Source organism: Phoxinus phoxinus, assembly GCF_949152265.1.
Source record: "Phoxinus phoxinus genome assembly, chromosome: 17".
Taxonomy (NCBI): Eukaryota; Metazoa; Chordata; class Actinopteri; order Cypriniformes; family Leuciscidae; genus Phoxinus; species Phoxinus phoxinus.
In genome coordinates this window covers 6,256,553-6,278,186 of record NC_136892.1, presented here as the reverse complement: position 1 = coordinate 6,278,186, position 21,634 = coordinate 6,256,553, and the positions used below count along the sequence as shown (strand labels likewise).

The 21,634-nt window shown below is 37.6% G+C and overlaps 1 protein-coding gene across 4 annotated transcripts in view; it reads left to right on the top strand.

Annotated features, from left to right (window-relative positions):
- Positions 1 to 21,634, top strand: part of LOC306984307 (rho GTPase-activating protein 26-like) — a gene marked incomplete at its 5' end in the record, with an annotated part of 106,506 nt that overhangs the window by 22,706 nt on the left and 62,166 nt on the right. For all 4 annotated transcript variants that reach the window (XM_079585535.1, XM_079585533.1, XM_079585534.1 and 1 more), the window contains 2 exons: positions 16,775 to 16,870; positions 20,665 to 20,726. In XM_079585535.1, coding sequence (XP_079441661.1) covers positions 16,775 to 16,870; positions 20,665 to 20,726 — 158 coding nt within the window. The remainder of the gene's footprint in view (positions 1 to 16,774; positions 16,871 to 20,664; positions 20,727 to 21,634) is intronic.

Here is a 21,634-nt window from a genome sequence, read left to right as displayed (position 1 = left end):
CTATGTGAAAACACACACACACACACACACACACACACACACACACACACACACACACACACACACACAAACAGACACACACTCATGATTCGAAAAGGTTAAATGGTCCTGAACAAAAAAAAGGTAAAAAATGACGCATCTAGTGGACACGTTTAGTACTGCATTCCTTTTGAGATATCAACCTCAAATTTGGAACTTCATGCTTTTGATTTTCTGACAGTTTTAGAGTAAAATATGATTTGGAAAAATATATACAGTATTTCATATAAAAATTTAAAATTTTCATAACAAACTTAAAAACATTCTACAGCCTTTTAAAACCGTTTTCACTTCAGCAATAATCTGCCAAGTGGCGTCTTTAAAAAGAGACCAGACAGTTTCATTTTCAGGTCTATGCTTAAAAAGTGAATAAATGTATAATAACTACTACAAACTATCATAAATTTTTCGGCATACAAATTATAAAATTGGCAGCAAATTGCATATTTTGGCACAGTTTGAGCCTCTGAATAAAACTGAGTTTTTTTTTCCTCCTCGGGTGTGATCTTCATATTCTCATATAATACTATATGAGCCATCAAAACCTGATGTATCAAATATGATACAAACACATGCAAACTTTTTATTTGTTAACGATTTTATCGGTTCAATGAACTACATTTAAAAATATATTATATTTATTCCTATTATTTCATATGTCAGACTTAACTTATTATGTTGACATAGTAATTGTTACATGGATGAACTAAAGAATGACGTAACAGTGAATGATGTATGTTATTCCAATATTACCTAAAATTATATCATTATACGCATTCAAAAAGGTTACTTCATTGTTGACATGTAACGCCAACTACTAACCGACAGTACTCCATGCACATTTATGCGGAGCTCCTTTTTCCAAAGATTCGTCACAGTTTCCCCTTTCCTAATGGGAGCTGACGGGAAGAGGTCATGGAGAAACCTCGGTAACCTGTCAGCCGGAATAACGGATGCAGTTCTTGCAGGTCAAGTGTCATATAGATGCAGCTAAAGCCAGGTGCAGGAATGCTGTTTACACCCAATCATTTTATTGGATTAAATGACTCGTTTTAAATAGTTCATAATGACTCTTTTGTATTCCAGCGGGGCCAGAATACTGTCCTTCCCCACTGCAAACGCTGCCAGACTATAATGAGGTTACAGCACCACCGTTAGTTAGCAACATATGATGAGATTACGCGCCTGCAGAAGCATAACTGATCTATATCACGTGTCATAGAAATGATACGATGGTTCGTTTAGCACTTCATTCAACATTTATCGACTGGGAAAACCAGCAGTTTGCATGTTTGTTTGTTCAATTATCATTCATCTTACAAAAACCTTTGCTATCTGTGTGATCAATCTTCGAGTGTGTGCTATATACAGTATGTGAGAATGGTGCTTAACAAGCTTAATGGTGCTTTGCCGACTACTGTATAGCTTTTAGAAACTGTAACTATACCCTATGAATAAAACGCTGTACAATGGACGTCAATTATATCTAAAATCACGCAGCTTGTGGAGGAAAAGGTGTGAAGTATCTATAAAACAATAACAATCTTGTAAACTTACATTGAATGAGCGATATAGAGACCAGAATATCAAAGTGTTTTGACTTTTGACTACAAAACGTTCATCTAGAAACCACCCTAAATACATTAGCATCGTGGCAACTTTAGCGCAGGCATGTACCGAATGTACTGACAAATATCTATGGTGAACTAATGCGATTTCTATTTAAACGTGCATTTCAATATATTTGTGATTACACATTTGTAATGATGAAGTTTACAATTTAATATCTTTAAACATAAAAGCGAATAACAACACTACAGTTCAAATTAGTATGCAGTGTACTTAAACAAGTGTACTTAAAGCACATCAAAAGAATAATAAAGCATAATGATTTCAAATGTACTTTAAAGTTGAACTTTAAATTTAACAATATTACAAAGTGCACTTTTTTAAAAGTGTACCTACTGTAAGTGTGTTAAGAAACGTTGTGATGAAAGTGTACTGTCTTTAACTACATTTAAGATAACTTGTATATCATTCATTTGTTTTGTTTTTATTTACTTCAAATATTTGAAGTACACTACAGGTGCACATTCAATACAATTAAGTGAACTTTTTTCACAAGGGTTAAGATAATTGTATATAAACTTGACCTTTTTTTTACTTTAAGTAAACCATGCATGCATAACCAACAGTTGCTCATACTTTTTCGAGCACTTTATGGTTTTCCTGTTGCAGACCAGCATTCAGTTTCATTGTTGCAGCGTGTGAAAAACGGCAGAAGTCAACACGGCCCGAAGTGAGGGGGAGCGCGCTGCGCTACCGTACAGAACTTAAGAGTGATTTCATTGTATTTTTTCAGTGTGACCTCCAAACCACTTTTATCTCTCTGGGTGCTGTGTCAGCATCAAGCCCGAGTCCCTAAAGTAGGATTCCGTCAGAGGGGGGAAACAAGGGAGAGGGAAATCTTCCTGACTTTGTTGGGAACCTCTTTGTCGGGGTTGCTAGGAGACTGGAGCTATGTGGCCGAACACTGCAGCTAGAACGGGATGGGGAGGGTGGAGAATAGATATGGGACAGGCCGAAGAACAGAAGAGTAAAAAGAATGAAAAGATGGGGGAAGGCTTGAAAGAAGAGACTCCATTGAGTCAAACCCCTTATTTATTTGTTGTTGCATCTTCACACTAAGGAAAGTCCTTTTAATGGCTCTTTAAGTCATGAGACTAGTCATGAATGCTTGAAGCATTAGGCTTCTGAGCCTTAGAAATGTCTGGTACGCTGGACTGTATTGAATGTACACTTGGTAGTGGACTTCCAATCTTAAAAGTATGCTATATGTACTTGCATAATATTAATGAAATACAAGGGTGTTTAAGTGTACAGTTATGACTACTCTAATCGCACTTTAGAAAAGTGCATTTTAAATCGTTGTTTTAATAATATTTTGGTGTGCTTTAAATCAGTACACTTATTTTCATGTGCTGACTAAAGCCGCGTTTCCACCGAAATTACCCCGAACAATTTGTCCCAGGAACTTTTTTCCCAGAAACTTTTTTTGCCCCAGACCGGTTGCTTTCTGCGTTTACACCGCGGTCTAAAGTACCGGGGAGATTATAAACTGCGTGCGACTGCTCCTCCCAGTCTGCGACGGACAGTAATCAGTTTTGAGCGCCACATTTATAATAAGTATGGAGGAGATTCAAGCTGTGCTGTAGTTGTGTTTGTGATGTATTGCGGACATTGAATGAGATGGCTGGGACGAACGCGCAGAAAATTTCCTGTTACAATACGCTTAATAAAGCCTGAACCTCGTCGTCAGTCTAGTCCAGCTGTGTTTTTTTTTTTTTTTTTTTTATTCCATATTTGCAGACAGACAACTCTTAATGCATGAAGCCACGAACCGCAATAGATTTTTTTAAATGCCGGTTAAAATAGAATGCTGCGTGGAGTTCTCCAGTCAAAATGCGGCGTGAACACAACCAATCAGCATGTTCAGTCCCGCCCCCGAAAGTTCCTGAACTTTTAAAAAGTACTACCTCGCAAGCAGGGACTTTCGGAGGGGGAAATATTTACCCGGAACTTCATTTAGACCCTGGTTCCTGCGGTGTAAACACACCGAGTACCACCCCAAAGTTCCTAGTTCCTGGGGAAAGTTCCCGCGGTGGGAACGCGGCTTAACATACTAAAGCACATGAAAAGTACTTGATTCTAATTTCAACTGTAGTGTTTTTTGATATTACATTTAACGTTTATTTACACTCACTGGCCACTTTTAGACCAGTTTTCCCTTCTGAACTGCCTTAATTCTTCATGGCACCAGATTCAACAAGGTCCTGGAATCATTCCTCAGAGATTTTGGTCCATGTTCAGCATCACGCAGAGCCGTTACAACACATCCCAAATGTGCTCTATTGGATTGAGATCTGATGACTGTGGAGGCCATTTGAGTAAAATGATGTTCAAGAAAGCAGTTTGAGATGATTTGAGCTTTGGGACATGGTGCGTTACCCTGCTGGAAGTAGTCATCAGAAGATGGGTCACTGTGGTCACAAAGTGATGGACATGATCAGCAACAATACTCAGGTCGGCTGTGGAGTTTAAACGATGCTCAATTGTACCAAGAAAATATCCCTGCATCACACCATTGTTTATGACTTCCGACCCTACCATCTGAACGTTGCAGCAGAAATCAGACCAGGCAATGTTTTTGAGCCTGTGCGAATTGTAGTCTCAGTTTCCTCTTCTTAGCTGACAGGAGCGTGCCACTGTGTCTTCTGCTGGTGTTGGTTATCTGCTTCGAGGTTGGATGTGTTGTTCGTTCAGGGATGCTCTTCTGCAGACCTTGGTTGCAATGCGTGGTTATTTGAGTTACTGTTGCCTTTCTAACAGCTTGAACCAGTTTGGCCATTTCCTCTGACCTCTAGCATCAAGAAGGCATTTTCTTTGCGGACCATTTTTGGAATAACTTCTGAACTAATACTTAATTGAAGCTCCCTTTGATTTTATTACAGCTCTCAATCTGTTTGGATAGGAGTCAGCTTGACTTGGGAATATTTATTTTCCCACCTCTTTTTTTGCAAAAACGTTCTCCTGTCCTCTTCAGGTCCCCCCACAGATTGTCTGTAGATTCAGGTCTGGGCTCTGGCTGGGCCATTCCAAAACGTTAATCTTTCTTTGTTAAAGCGATTCTTCTGTTGAGTTAGATGTGTGTTTTGGATCATTGTCATGCTGAAAGGTGAAAGTTCTATTCATCGTGAGCTATTCATGATTCCCCCCACCTTGACTAAAGCCCCAGTTCCAGTTGAAGAAAAGCAGCCCCAAAACATGTTGCTTCACCACCATGCTTCACCTTGGATATGTTGTTCTTTTGCTGATGTGCTGTGTTGTTTTTTTGCACCAAACATAACTTATACAATTTTAGACAAAATGTCAATCTTGGTTTTATCAGACCATAACACAATGTCAACATGGTTTAGAGAGACTGGATATATGTTTTTGCAAAGATTAGCCAGGCTTAGATGATAATTTTAGTCAGAAAAGGCTTGTGTCTTGCCATCCTGCCCCATAGCCCAGACAGATGGAGAATATGGGAAACAGTAGGGAACAACTGAACACCCTTCTCTTCTGTTACAGAGAGTTACACCCCAAATGCATTTATTTTTTTCAGTTTTTTGGGGGGGAAACAACCAATATTGCACATTAAGCAATAGATAAATAAAGAAACACTACAACTTTTGTGTAAAAGTCCATGGCAGTCATGGCAACAGTTAATGATATTTTAAACTGTTCAATGTTGTTCACCAATACAATTTGCTTTCATTTTTTCATGTACACAAACACACCTGCTCACTGCTTTTCATGCTGACACTTGCTGGTTGAATGAAAAGCAGCTTTAGCCGAGACAAAGGTTGTGTATCCAGCACATGTTCGACTGCTCTCTTTTGTACACTACCAACGGATCCATGTCACGAGATCCCTCCTGTTAACCTATCCAGCACAACATGTAATGTTGTCCGTGTCCTCACTTATCACACTTTGAATAAAGCAGCTACATGTGTTTCATATACTGTTTTGTTTTGATTCTTTATACAAGAGCACAATTGCTGAATTCGGCCTTTGAGTTTGACCCATTCTCTTTATCATACACATTTTTCCCATATTAAGTTCACTATGTTGAGACTGTTTTGTTTACTACACCTTTAAGACTAATACATGTAATGTAAATGAGAGGTATAGAGAGTGTTGGGGTTACAGACTTTTTCATTGTGTGGTCTGAAGTTTATTTATTAAGTTTTTTGTTTCTGTGTTGATTTAACCCCCCCCCCCCCCCAATCAAATATGAATATTATATGCTAGATATACACTACAGAAAAAGTATAATGGATTTTTTTTTGTATTTGACCATAATCTAAAAATACATACTACAGTAATTTTTGACATAGATGAGGGTGGAACCAGAGGAATGGAGGGTTAGAGTGACACTGTAGGCTTGGAGGACAAGTGTGGAGACGGAGGATTAGTGGAACAAGGTGAAGCCAGTGGGAATGAGAAAACTTGGAGGAGCTGGAGGGATAAGGGCCCAAGTGCAGCTAAAGGCCCAGAAGTCCATGGTGGAGCCAGGGGGCGACAGAACAAGGAGAGACAGTGGGACAAGAGAGCCCGTTGGAACCAGAGGAAAGACAGACTACGGTCGAACCAAGTGATCAACAAACAATGGTTGAGCTGCAGGATCGGAAGGCCGAGGAAAAATCATGGGCTCAGAGCGCCAAGGTGGAGCAGAAGGGTCAGATCTGTTCCCAATTCCACAACTCCCAAGGCCATGGTGGCTGAGAAGAGCCGGTAGAGCAGGAGGATGAGGAGGAGCCAGGGAACTGGATGGAACCAGGGAGTTCGCATGGCTGGCAGAACCAGTGGAGAAGGAAGGGCCAAGAAACCGGACAAAATTATAGAGTCTAACAAGCCGGATGGGACTAACAGAGGAGGAACACTTTAGAGGTGGTTTTCAGGGTAGGATCTAACTCCTGGTAGGACAGGTCAATAAGCGCTGGCTCCAGGACAGACATGGCGGCTGGCTGAAGGTCCATGACACACGTGGGCACTCAGGGTCTCAAATTCTCCTCCTCACTTACTGTGAAATGAGATCCACATTGAAGGAATACCCACACACTAAAGAGCCCTTGTGGACTATCGTTGGGCAGTCGTGCCTTTGTGGGTGGTTTGAGTCTAGCACAAAAAAACACACACAGAGGCAATCACAGGGGTAGTCAATGATGTCACGCCTGTGGTTCTCGAGGGAACAATCCCCCTGGGTGAGGAGGAGGGTTTGTGCCACTGATAGATCCATTGTGGTTGGTTATTCTGTCACATGTAGGCAAGAACAGTTGAGGTGAGGATCTAATTGAAAATGCGGTCTTTAAAGGGGTCAGGAATTGAGAAATGAAAGTTTCCTTGATCTTTTGACATGTAAAAGGTCATTGCACTATAGAAATGTCCTGCGAGTTTCAGAATTCGAAACTTCTTTGTTAGTAACAGCTTTTATAAAAACCAAGCTTCTAAAATGACTGGTTTTGGATTTTTTGGTAAATGGACTGCATTTATATAGCGCTTTCACAGACCCAATGGCCACCAAAGCGCTTTACAATATTGCCTCACATTCACCCATTCACTCACGCATTCATACACCGACAGCGGTGTCAGCCATGCAAGGCGATCCAGCTCGTCGGGAGCAGCTGGGGTTAGGTGTCTTGCTCAAGGACACCTCGACACTTGGTCAGGTGGAACCGGGGATTGAACCACCAACCTTCCGGTTTGTAGACAATCTACATGAACCACTGAGCCACTGTCGCCCCTTTTTTACAGTATGATGTAATACTGCAACAAAAGACCTCCTCTGCAGCGAATCAGTGCCTTATTTTACATCATTGCCTCTTTAGCCCGCCAATTTGCGCATGTCATGTAGTAGTAAATACAAGAGAGACGCAAACACAGGATTAATGGAAAATTATATTATTTCTGCTAATCCGCTCTGTGTTTCCCCGCTGACTCCCCAGTCTGTGCTCTCTGGAGAGTGGTATGGAGGTTACAGAACGTCGTCCCATTGACAGGTAGATTACAAATTACAATCCACATTACAGACAGTGGTTGATCCGCGGAATTAGTAATCTGGTGGTTGTTTTTGTATTTCTGTCGCCTGTAGTAATTCTGACAGACTTCCGGTAATGTTTATCTCCGGGTCTTCTAATCTTGCTTACAACTTGTGCAAAATATCCACATGGAAGATAATTATAATTCTTGACTAATACAATTATTTCACCCAATCTGATCTATAAATGACACCAAATTTGTTGTTATCGGCACACTTTGTAGACAAAACAAACAAACAATGCCTTCACAAAAAAGAGGACGGAGAGAGAGAGAAAGCTGCTAAAGCCAGTTCAACATTGCATACATGGAGTCAAAGCTCCAGCATGTCAGCGGGTAAATCATCATATAGAATATTTAGCAGAAAGTTGTAAGGTAGCCTATATTTCCCATTATAATCAATTGTCTTGATACTAGTAAGATATTACATACATCATATTTATAATATTTTATTAAGACCATATCAATAGTATACATGATTTAAAAAAGTAATATACTATACATTTTCAAAAATGAGAAGTAGCATAGTACCATATATAATATAGATTTATACTGTATAATGTTAAATGAATTGTCTCATACTTCCATTGAAGATGAGGCAGAGGCAGGCTCAGAGAGTGAGAGCATCAGCCAGACAGCAGACAGTTAAACTGGCTGACAGTAAAGGAATATGCTAGAGTGTGATAAGAAGAATGATAAACATTGAATCATTTGAATGGAAGAGGAATTACAACAACATAAATTTAATTTGCACTAAGACCAGTTGTATTCACAATATGATTGTAAAAGGTTTGTTATTCATTCTCCATATTAAGATCATTCTGCCTCAGTCAACTCAAGAGTAAAGTGTAATAATTTAAATATGTATTTTTTAGAAAATGCAATACTGTATATAACACCTTGTAAATGTCATTCCAACCAATATTTCGTGTGTAGACAGTATATTTGCAGAGCATCTTTCCACAGAGAGTAAAGAAAGAGGGCAAAAGAATGACACAGAACCAATATGACCAAAGACAATGTTTTGATCATATGCATATGCTATGAATTATTAATGTTGCATCAGCCATTCAGTGTATGGTGGACAAAGGGATTATGCAAATGTTGGTTCATAATGTCTGGCATGAAAACTTAAGACATTTTAATTGTCGTTACAGGCACATTTTTCCAACGAGCAATTTTCCATTTTAGCACTGACCTCACTCAAGTCCCTTTAAGGCAAGTCATTTCACTCGGCGGCCATCTTTGAAACGCCTCTCGGGCATACATCTAACCCTCTCTTTGAATGGGGAACCATCAAATTCTCCAAAACTGTTCGCCAAGCTTATGATTAAATTTCATTTTTGAAATCACCAATGAAATCTGATAACGACTGTCTCATAAATGTTGTTTCTAAACACTCGAATCATGACAGAAAACAACATTTGTCAGGTTGGATCGTGCTCATGCGCAGTGTAAGCGCACGTCTGACTGTTTCTATAGGAACCGGAGCTTCTAACGGCAGCTGCAGTGATGCGATGACTTTACCAATCGGCGATTGGCTCTTATTTAGGAGGCGGGACTTATTCCGCCCTATTTAGCGTTGCCCTTTTCCCCATTTAAAACAATACGAGAGACGAGTCTTGTGTTATTCTATAGTCTTTGCCTCACTTTCTGCACGGACTACTACTTTTGAGATTTCTACATGTCTAGTGTAATTCTACTTCTATGTAACATAATATTATTAATGGATGATTATGAGTTATGAAAAAATATTGCTAATTTTTTTGTCACGTGTTCACAGCTCACAACTTGATCAGTGAGTAGATCAGAAAAGATATTTTCTTAAAGTTTTTTATTCCTCGTTTAGGAATAACTGCACTACCAGATGCATTTTGCACTTCACATGCTAAAAAACAAACATATATAGCAAACCCTGAAGAAACAACTATGCAATGTAGGGTAATATTGGAGGCAGACGAACCGCCAACAAAATAAGTTGTTTTGCAGTTGTTGACATCTCTTACCAACATAGTGTTGGTTTGAGTCTGTTAGTGGTACAGGGCCTTTAGTGAGTTTGTTGCAGTGATTCATGTGTATTTGCTGACATTGCAGGGATTAAGTATCCGGTTGTAACTCACTTCCTACCCTATTATTCATTTCCCTTTCCTGTGGCATACCACCGTCCTCCTCTCTGAAGGACGTGTGCATCAGTGTTGGAAATCCACATTCATGGTCCATCGGTACTCCATCAAAATCCACTTCCTGTACGCATGTTACTACAGCAGAGAAAACACAAGATGTATTTCATCTGACTTTTTTGTTTTTGCCTTGAGGCCTGCAAATGGAGGAAATGTATTCCAGCGTCCGTTTCTGGAGGGTTAACAAGTCATTTCATGCTCATTGAGTTGCTAACACTGCTGTAACTGTACTTCATCTGCAAGCGTCACTCAGCACAGCGGCCACACAAATCCCAGATGGCTGCAGCTTTCATCTTATCTTGCTGACTAAACTAAATGAGCAGAAATTGCAGTGCCCTGAAATTGACCCAAAAACAACAAGAGGCAATTCCTCAGAGGTCAATTAGAGGAAGTGGAGTGAAACTGCAGGCCTTCATTCGTTGAGCAACTGCTCATCTGTCTCCATGTTTGTTTACGGTGTTGTCGACAAATGTGTTGATTTTAAAAATGCAAAATTGGCCTTGTTTCAAAAAGATATCTCATTTTGTGTGCTAAAACAATAAGCTAAAGCTGTATAAACTTTGTAATGTGCACACCGAGGCTAGAGTGTGGTGTAAGCTGTCAAGAAATATAGATATTTCATCCCAAAATCAAAAGAAAAATCCCCTTAATTCTCAATAGCCTTATGCAAAGTGTATTACATGTAAAGATGGCCCAGATGTTTCTAGTTGACATTCACCTCAGAGTATCAGTTAGATTGCAAAGTTACTAATATTGTTGTTCATCTTGTGCAGTCGTTTTTTGTTTGTTGTAGATTTGAAATAGACATTTATCCTTAACAGTGTGATCTATCGCAATGACTTCATTATAAGTATGACTTAATGTTTATTTCTCCTTTGTTTATGCAAATTCCCATTTGTACATGCAACATGTTTGGTCTTTGACAACCCTGTTATGGTCCATATGTCAGAATGTGTTTGTTTTGTTATGAATGAATGAATGAACTTGAATGCATATCTGCATCTTCTTCAAATTATATCTTAATTGATTTGTTCCAAGTAAAATATCTCACTGAACATTATAATGTGTGTGTGTTCAACTGTGATGTGGCTGTGTTTTGCTGAGTCGACTTTGGCTTCTGACTAGCTCTCGCTGTGTGGCCCAGTACAGCTCCCTGCTGGTAAAGTGCTGTGTGTAATGGAAGCTCTGCCGTTTGGACCATCTGGAGAGATGTGTCTTCCAGGTCTTCACTGGCCTCCGTCACAAAGGCTTTTATCAGATATAATGCTCTAGATGTGACGTTTTTTCCCTCTATGAGTATCAGAAAAAATGCAAATAGGTGGCAAAAAAATGCCCACATAATTGGTTATTGTTTATTTATTATTATATTATATATTATTATATGAAAATATGTATTTAACTTGGCTGCCAAGTTAAGTATTTAAAAAAAAATCTTAAGTCTTCTGCTTAATGTGAGGAATAGACCAACATCTACATTATTCGTTGATAATTTCCACTGTCGCTCTCAATTCAAATGAGAACCCTCTGGAATTGTTTTGAATGTGCACGTGTAATGTACTTCAAATCTTAAAAAGCATATTCAATTAATCTGTACTTTCAGTCAGATAATATGGTATCATTGAAATAAAACTGAATTGCAAGTTCATCATTATAATACAAATATATTTCAAACATGACATATACATTTCAGTAGAAATTATGTAGCCTAATTATGTTTTAGTTTATCATAAATGTTTGCCAGTACAGTCTTCGTTGTGTACAGTGTGTCGGCTGTACACTTTATCCATATTTCAAAGACAAAATAAGTATTTATGAAATTACTACATACAGGGCAACTCGAACAATTAGAATATCGCACAAAAGTTAATTTATTTCCGTAATTCAACTTAAAAGGTGAAACTAATATATTATATAGACTCATTACATGCAAAAGTGAGATATTTCAAGCCTTTATTTGTATGGCTTACAGCTTATGAATATCCCAAATTCAAAATGATAATATTGTGAAAAGGTTTTTAAAGCTGTAAGCCATAATCATAAAAAATTACAAATAAAGGCTTGAAATAATTCACTTTGCATGTAATGAGTCTATATAATATATTAGTTTCACCTTTTAAGTTGAATTACTGAAATAAATTAACTTTTGGACCATATTCTAATTTTTCGAGTTTCACCTGTTGTATACTTAAGTCCTATACTAACTTATAAAACTTAATAATAATAAAACACTCTTAAGTTAAACCAATTGCATTGATATATTTGCACATCATTTTATACAATAATACATTTTAATTTAATTGTAAATAACATTTTCCGAAAACATTGCATTCATTTCTCACTTTTTCCGTAATAAGTAGTCTTTTTTTAAACAATAACAATAACACATTGTGCAGTGTTACAACACAGATCTCCCTCAGAAAGTTTGTGTTTTTTAGGTTAGCATCTAGTTTCTGAATACATAACACACATGTTTAACAAAGCTAGTGGGTTGTACAAAGTGGCTGCTAAGTGTCTTCCGTAATGGTCTTGAGAAACAAATTACACTCCTTTCCTTGGCTGAGGCTGAGTTATGTGCTCCTGGACCTCAACCAATGGCTCTGTTCATGACATCTTTCTGTTAGCATTACAAAACACTTCCAGGTTACGATGCAGACAGTTGCATTGCAGAAATGTTGGGTAGCATGAGAAATATTGTATGTTGGTGAGAACCTGCAGTTCACTAAGCTTCAAGATACTTATAATTTCATGTATTTAAACTACGAGCCACCCATTTGATAAAGGAGCTAGCTGCCCTATTAGCAAAAAAGCTAACTACACTGAAGCTAGTCTAGCGTAGCCAGCCCTTCTGCCGTTAGTCTGACAGTTTGTTTTGTTCTGCATCATGTTTAGGGGCGTGAACATTTAAAGTTGATGTCCCTACGATAACAGACCGGCTTGCATCCACTAAGTTTACTGCAACAATGGTGCCTCAAACTTCCCATACTTGTGAAAATCCAGCATTTAGTTGATCCTGATAAGCACTCATTGTCACAGTTGACACACACGACTTCCCAAAAATCCTGTAGAATTCCACCAATCAGATGACGACTTCAAAAATCCCAAAGTGTTTACCATTTTGCGTTCCTTATGCATCAGACTTTCAGCCAACTGTCGGCTGTTTACACGACACCATTTTCAACTAAAAACACAAAACTTTTTATGCTTTTTGGCCGTTCATTTGCTCTGCAAAGCCGTTTTGGGTTCTTGAAAACGCAAACTTTTGAAAATGGGTTTCAAAGTGCAAGTTTTTGAAAACGGTCTCCGTGCAAACAACAAAAACGTGAGTCTCTGAAGACGACGACGTCATGCACATGTGTATTAAGTGTTCAGTCTATAGTGTTACATCGCCATCTAATGGTCTGGCAGCAGAATACAGCGTTTTTAGTCGTTCCGCGGGTCCGTGTGAATGGGGATCGTTTGGACAATGGTGTCATCTGTACGAGAAAAACTCAAAGGAAGAACTTCTCATGTTTTAACCATATCGCTGTCGTGTAAACGTACCCTGAGACTACACTGGAGCTAAATAATCGTGGGCAAAACAAAGAAACCAAACGATTCACTAAACTGGATCACACCTCCAGACACTCCAGAGAGAGATTCTAGGAAAGCGAGATTCAGTTTTCTCAGATAAATGCATTGCATCTGTGGGATCTAGATACTTTTGTACTGTTTTAGTTTTTAGTTTTGTACTGTTGCTGGTTTTAGTTAAAAACCTTGAGCTCATCTTTAAGTATTTGTATGATTCATTCAACTCATTTGAGAGATTAAAAAAATGCACATGTTCAGGAACATCCGAAAAAGTTGATGAGGGATGATGAAGGATTTGGGAGGGCCGATCCTCCCTCACAGAAATGGGAGCTCCCTGTAGACAGCAGCTGGTATCCAGCAGCGATCTGTCTCCTCCCAGTGCAGGACACTTTCCAAACAAGGCCAGATTACATCGTTTTAAGTGTTTCCATTTTCTCACTTCACTGTCACTGTGGACATGTTCACACTTCAGGTTTTGGGGGTCACAACCACATTCAAATGTTATTGCTACTTGTGTGTAAAGAATACACGAATCACTCCAACTATTTTTTTTTTCTGTGTATGATGTTTTAGTGTTTTTATGCAATAAAAAAAAACATTTGAATGTGTTTTTGAATACATTATATAAGATAAAATGCTATTCAATGAACTTGAATATAACTATTCTGTGGTGAACATTTATCTTTTTTATTCATTTAAATAGTTTAGGGGATTGTAAAGTAAAAAAAAAGCTGGGTGGCTCAAGTGTGCTGATATATTTCAGTAAAAAAATCTTCATTAAAAGAAAATAATTCTGGAAAAGAAAATACTTGTTTGGAATAAATTAGTATTATTATTTTATAGGGGGAATAAGCAGTTTCGTTAAAGGGATAGTTCAGATATTTATTTTTTATTCTGTCATTTACTCACCCTAAAGTTGTTCCAAACCTGTATACATTTCTTTTCTTCCTCTAAACACAAAAGAATATATTTTGAAGAATGTCGGTAACCAAACAGTTGATGGACCTAATTGACTTCCATAATATTTTTTCCCCTCCAAACTATGGAAGTCAATGGGTTACATCAACTGTCTGGTTACCGACATTCTTCAAAATATCTTATTTTGTGTTCAGCAGAAGAAAAGAAATGTAAACAGGTTTGGGACGACTTGAGGGTGAGTAAATGATGACAGAATTAAAAATGTTGGGTGAACTATCCCTTTAAAATATTTGAAAAACTTTTATGTGGTGTGACCAAAAGAAGCCATGTGGTGAAAACATGTAGGAAAAAAACTGAAAAAGGTTTCATTAAGAGGACTAAGAAGTCTCTTGTGAAAATGAAATGGACCTTTTCATGACATGGCATGGCTAGTTTAGATTAAAAATGCCTCTAAACCGTAGAGGAAATTTATTTTGCAAGCAAGCAACATTTCAACTAAAGTTTTCGGGTGCACCGACAGCTCAGCGTGAGCAGCATTCCACTGGAGCCTTTGGAAACAAAAAATGCTGCATCTTTTTATTTGATTTCCTGTCTTGTTGGCTTGTATTTGCGAGTGTTTGTGCGTACATACTCAACTGTACGTGTGCATTCCTTCCGGGCGCTTGGACATGCATTGTGTCGCTGGGCAGAAGGCAGGAAGCAGGGCACACTGGAGGAGACAAATTGTGGGGAATTCTGTGTTCTTGGAGGACATGTGGAGGAAAAAGCTTGTGGATGTCAATAGAAACTGATTATTTTTAGCGCCAGTTGCTACTTAACAATTCATTTTTGGATTCCCGAGTGCTAAAATAACTCCGTAGATACCAAGTGGAAGATTGTTGGAAAGTAGCGTTGTCACTTTACCAAAATCAGCAGTCGATCCCAATACTAGTTAATGAAATTACATTTTTATTGATGCCAAAGCAAAAACGACTATGCTTTTGAATATACCCATGAGATGTCATAACTTGACTGGTAATTGGTGGGATTTTTTTTTATTAGAGATTCATGCAGATTTAACAATTTTACAGTTTTGTTCATGCATTTTAAAACGGCTTGTAACCTTGTAGCTCGGTAAGCCAAACAGAGTCGCATTTCTTTCCGTGAAGAACTGGGTCAATTTGTTTCACAAGATGTAAATGTATGTCCTAAGGAATTTGTGTGCTGGCAAACTTACAACTGAGTTGATTATTATTACTTATGTCATTTGTATTTGAGAGAGTTTACACACAGGGAATTACATTTGCCCAAAATGTGCTTTTGATGTTGGCACTTTGACAGTCACATGCAGAATGTTTGGCTCACATCTCGGTGAGTGATCCATTCTTTTGAAAAGAGCTGCCAAGACAAATCCTTTAGTGGAGCTACAGGACGTTTATTTATTTATTTATTATTATTTTTATTGGCTTGGAACCACGAGCAAGTTGTACATTTTCAAAACTTTTAGTCATAATCTGATAATAGTAAATAAAATGTACTTTAATTTTTTCAAACATTTCAGCATATTTTCAATTGTTCAATAGTTTCAATATGTTTAATCTATATACACTTTTCATTAACAGCAGCTGTCTTCCATTATGTGAATACTATCAAGCCATTATGTTAAGACAGTGTCTTATCTAGTATGACTCACTATCAGTTAGTCAAGGGGAAACCAGTCTTACTTTTCGGTATCAGATAAGGCCAATCTACGCTTTTATGTAACTGATTGAATAAATTTATGAACGCTCTTAAAAACATTTTTTTTATGTCTAGCCTAACTTGTAAGCGGTTTATGCAACCGGCAGCAATTGAATACATATTCCTATCATTTTATCCAAGTGATTAATCATTGATTTTGGACATCTATAGATTACTATAGATCATTTATTCTATAGAACTTGTTTGCAATTTTCAAAATAGATAACCAAATATAATGAATTATTGTTAAAGTATATGCGATTTACCTCAAAGGATTTAACTAAAAAGTGCTACAGACGTTGATGTCTAGCTCGGCTCATTTGCGTGCGAGTTTTTCTTTTGTTTGCTATTTTAAAGAAGAATTTTTCCATAGTTATGACAATCTAAAACCGAGGGGCCTGTCTTCGATTTATAAGCTGATCTGAGCAGCCAAATTCTCATTCCATGACAAACAGTATTTATTTTTAGGGTCTTTTGGGCTCATTCTGTCTTAGCTTTCTTTCTTGGACATTTTCCCCTTGTAGTCTCTTTTTCTTATTCCCTCACAGAACTCTCACTCACTTTGTCAGTCTTATGTCTTGAAAGGCCCAGGCAGCACAAAGTTTCCAAAGTCAAGTACATGTCTCTCAGTTGACTGACAATTTGTGGTTTTGTCACCTTGTGCTATTCTCGTATTCTTTTAACACATCTCTTTATCACATCTTTTGCAGATTTGTCCACAGCAAAGAGAAAGTTTGCAGAGTCGCTGAACGAGTTTAAATTCCAGTGCATTGGTGATGCAGAAACAGATGATGAGATATGCATTGGTAAGGTCACTATTGCTTCTTCTCTAATGTTGTTGTTAAGGAACACAACACTTTTTTTGGAAATAGGCTCATTTTCCAACTCCCCTAGAGATAAACAGTTGAGTTTTACTGTTTTCAAACAGTAAAGCACTTTTAGCATAGCTTAGCATAGATCATTGCATCTGATTAAACCGTTAGCATCTCTCTCAAAAAAATGACCAAAGAGTTTCGATATTTTTCCTATTTAAAGCATGACTCTTCTGTAGTTACATCGTGTACTAAGACTGACAGAAAATGAAAAGTTGTGATTGATATGGCTAGGAAGTATACTCTCATTCCTGCGTAATACTCAAGGAACTGTGCTGCCGTACCAGTAGGCGCAATGACGCAGCGCCTGAAAATAGTCCCCAGTTCGGTAACTTCCACTAAGTTTGTAATATCATTGCGCTGCTGCACTCATGGTACGGCAGCAGTTCCTTGATTATTACGCAGGAATGAGATAGTTCCTAGTAATATTGACCTAGAAAATCGCAACTACAGAAGAGTCAAGCTTTAAATAGGAAAAATATCGAAACTCTTTGGTCATTTGTTTGAGAGAGATGCTAACGGTCTAATCAGATTCAATGATCTATGCTAAGCTATGCTTATGTATGTAAGCTATGTATGTACAGAAACTACATCCCGTGTCTGTGTTGACAATGTCAATATTGCTGGAGTTCTGGTTCAACCTTCCACCACTGTCAACAACCTGGGTATAATCTTTGATTCCTCTCTTTCCTTCCTTCCTTCCTTCCTCACATCTCCTCGCTCATTAAGTCTGCCTTCTTCCACCTTCGCAATATTGCACGCTTATGTTACGTCCTTTTCTTAACATCAGTGATGCTGAGACCCTAGTTCACGGTTTCATCAGTTCACGGCTTGACTATTGCAATTCACTTTTCTTTGGCTTACCCAATTCATCATTAAATAAAATTCAATATATTCAGAACTCTGAGTCCTCCAGAGTCCTCACTCACTCAAAGAAATCTTCCCACATTACTCCGATTTTACGCAGTCTACATTGGTTACCCATTCGCTATCGCATTCAGTACACGATACTCCTTATTACATTCAAAGCACTCCATGGTCTTGCCCCCAACTACAGTATATTTCTGATTTCATCCATATACTCCCCTGTTCGCACAAAAAGATCTTCTGATACCGGTCTGTTGACGATCCCACGGCACAAACTAGCATCGTTTGGTGGAAGGGCATTTTGCACCGCTACCCCAACACATCCGTAATCTCTCATCTCTACATGACTTCAAAACCCACATTAAAACATATCTTTTTGTCACTTGTTTCCCCGACCCCTGACTCTATGTTCTGATTCTATATGTACCTTCACAGTTTCTATGTCATGTTTTTATGTCATGTTTCTATGTCATGTGTTTTTCTAATTTATTGTAAAGCGACCTTAAGTCTTCAGAAAGGCGCTATATAAAATAAACATATTATTATTATGCTAAAAGTGCTACCGCCAGACCCGGAAATCGGCTGAATGGATTTGAAAACGGTAAAACTCATGTTTAACTCTAGGGGAGTTGGAAAATGAGCCTATTTCCAAAAAAAGTGGAGTGTTCCTTTAAGGTCAGTGTAATGAAGAAAAAAAAAACAGCTTTAGCATGAAACCAAAGTATCATCATCAGTTTTAAACCCCAACAAAATGTCAATGTACTGTATGCTATTATACATAGAACATTTGTAGAAAGCATATGTGATCTATGAACTCACCCTTAAAAGCACCAGCTTCATCATTGTTTCTCTAAAGAGAATCGGTTGAGTACCAACTGATCCATGGCCATCTGATTTCACTCCAGTTCTTACACAATATATTCATTACCAGCTTTTAACTCAAATAGACAGATTTTACTGAGCGCCATCCACATGACCATTTCATCGAGCCACAATTAAACTAAGCTCAACTTTTATGCATTTGCCATAATTTCACTTGACGGTGTGGCATCAAAGACTTAAGTGTTGGAACCTGTGGGAATTTTTGTGGCTTTCTGTAAGTCCTGGCACCTCACATGGAAACTTGCTGAAATCCTGCTCGGCTAAATCTGAAGAAGGAACAAGTATGGACTTGCCTTTCTTCTGATCTCATCTTCAATTGCAGCCTTGCAGTCCTGCAGTCTCTTGCTTTCTGTTGACATTGTTCTTTATGAAGTTGAACATTAAAACCGTAGGCCACAGCAGAGCCCACTTTATTATATCTGGACTCTGGAGTTTTCTTAGTAAATGCATCCAGTGCATGTCTGAGGTTGAGTATCTTGAGAGATTTGATGAGGTTTTAGTTTCGATATACTAGTGCCAAGCAATGAAAGGCAAGCATCAGTGCTATTCTGCACATAGTTAGACATGCATGTTTGCTGCAGACAGGAATGTCATATAATGCATCAGTTCCATTCAGACAATTTAAAACAGGCGAAAATAAAATAAAAATCAACCAGACTTGCACTGAAGTAAGGACCTAATCAGTATCTAGGGATTTTTTGGTATTTTTTTTTTTTGACTTAGCATAGCAGCATGCAAATACTGCCCTAAAACCTTTTAGGTCGAATATCGAATATGCAATAAATGAATACATATAAAAATCATATAAATACAATAAATACATGTAGTGTACTTCAAAAAAAATTCATATTAAAAGTTTGACTTTAAAGTAATTTTAAATCATTATGTTCGAATAATCTTTTGTATGTTTTAAATTTAAAGTACACGTATTTTGATGTCTTACTAACATACTAAAGCACATACAAAGTAGCGGAGTATGATTTTAACTCTAGCGTGTTATTTGATATTACATTTATAGTTAATAGATTTTACATGTGCTAAATTGCTACGTCATCATTATAAATGTGTAATTACAATATATTTAGATACATGACATTAAGTATATTTTATTTGACCATAAATGTCTGTACATTCGGCTGTACACTTTAAAAGATGTACTTAAATCCTTCTTAAGTGGGTTAAAAAGCACTCTTAAGCAACTAAGTAAGGGATAATGTATAGCGAGGCGGTTGTTATAGCGAATACAACCCCGACAGGCTGATCGGGACCCCGATACATTTCTTTTAAAAACGATTGTATTGCTTCCGTTAAAGAACACCGTGTCCATGGCAACACTCTGTTTTTCTTGGCAACGGTGTGTTATACTTAGCATTCTACATTCGAATTTAACCAAGCCATGTAATAACTGCATATAAATTATAAATTGTCATTTAAATGCAAATGACAAGCATTTTGCAAGTTTCTGAAAACATTACATTCAGTTCACAATTAAACTTATTTTAAAGTATACATATTTCTGTAATAAGTACTTTGCATGAAAAAACATAAATCTAGTTGTATTTATTATTATTATTATTTATTTATTTATTTTCACCTAGGCACAGATACAAACATGTGGTTATTTTCAGGGAAAAAAAATAACTCTTTCTTTTATAACTCTATAACTTTAACTCTAAAAAATCCTTTTTTCCCCCTGTTTTTTCTCCCGTTTGTTTTTCTAGTGTTAAACACAGTCTTTTCAGAAATGTTGGTATTTGGCCACTGGTATTTTGTAAGAGCACTAAACGTATGGTAGATCTGTGTTGTCACCTTCTCATGGTTGTCACACATACTGTACATATGAACACAAACCTGATGTCCTGGTTTCTGTGGTGAATTATAAAATGACAAATGACTTCAGGGCTTGTAGATGCAAATGAACATAATATGGCTAAGATGTTGTGTGTGGGGTCACCAGTCTCATATGTTTTCTTTCAAAGCTAAATCACTACAGGAGTTTGCTGGAGTCTTACAGAACCTGGAAGATGAGAGAACACGAATGGTGAGCTGGTTTCTTCTTCATCATCATCATCAGCTTCATTATCATTATGCTTATCATCACTAATATTTGAAAGGAATAGTTCATTCAAAAATGAAACTTACCCCTATGTTGTACCAAACCAGTTCCGTTCAATATAGAACGTTGGACAGTATGATTATAGAGAGAGAGAGAGAGAGAGAGAGAGAGAGAGAGAGAGAGAGAGAGAGAGAGAGAGAGAGAGAGAGAGAGAGAGAGAGATTCTGCTATAGCATTGATACCATGGTGCTAATGACAAAATCTGACACGAAGCAGATAAAAAATTACTTTGTACCTTGCTAACTGTCACATTAGAATAGAATAGAATAGAATATACTTTATTGTCCCCTAGGGGAAATTTGTCATGGACTCCAAAGTGCGTAGTGCATAGAAGCAACTGCCATTACAGACAAGAAACAAAAAAAAGAAACACACGTTATAAATACTGAACACCAAGTTATTGCACACTTCTCAGGCCTATCTATTACAGATCGTATAAATCTATTTAAAAATTTTGATTTAAAATTTTGATGGAAACTGGTACAAAGGAGTATTTAAAACGGTTCAATTTAGTTTTAGGGATTCTGTATCTTCTGCCAGAAGGCAAGAGCTCATATTCCGTATGGAGGATGTGAGACGGGTCCAACAATACTCTAGGTATATAGGTAGCTTTGTGAGCTTATGGATGTGATTTTGTTTTTTCACACTTGTTAGATACTGTGTAGCTGGTTTACAGTTTCCAAGCAAAGTTGCAACTTGCTGATGCATGCTTACACCATGAAAAATTTAAATAAAAAAGAAAATTAGCCCATGATTTACTCATCCTGATGTCATCAGGTGTGTATGACATTCTTCTTTCAGACGAATACAATCGGAGTTATATTAAAACATGT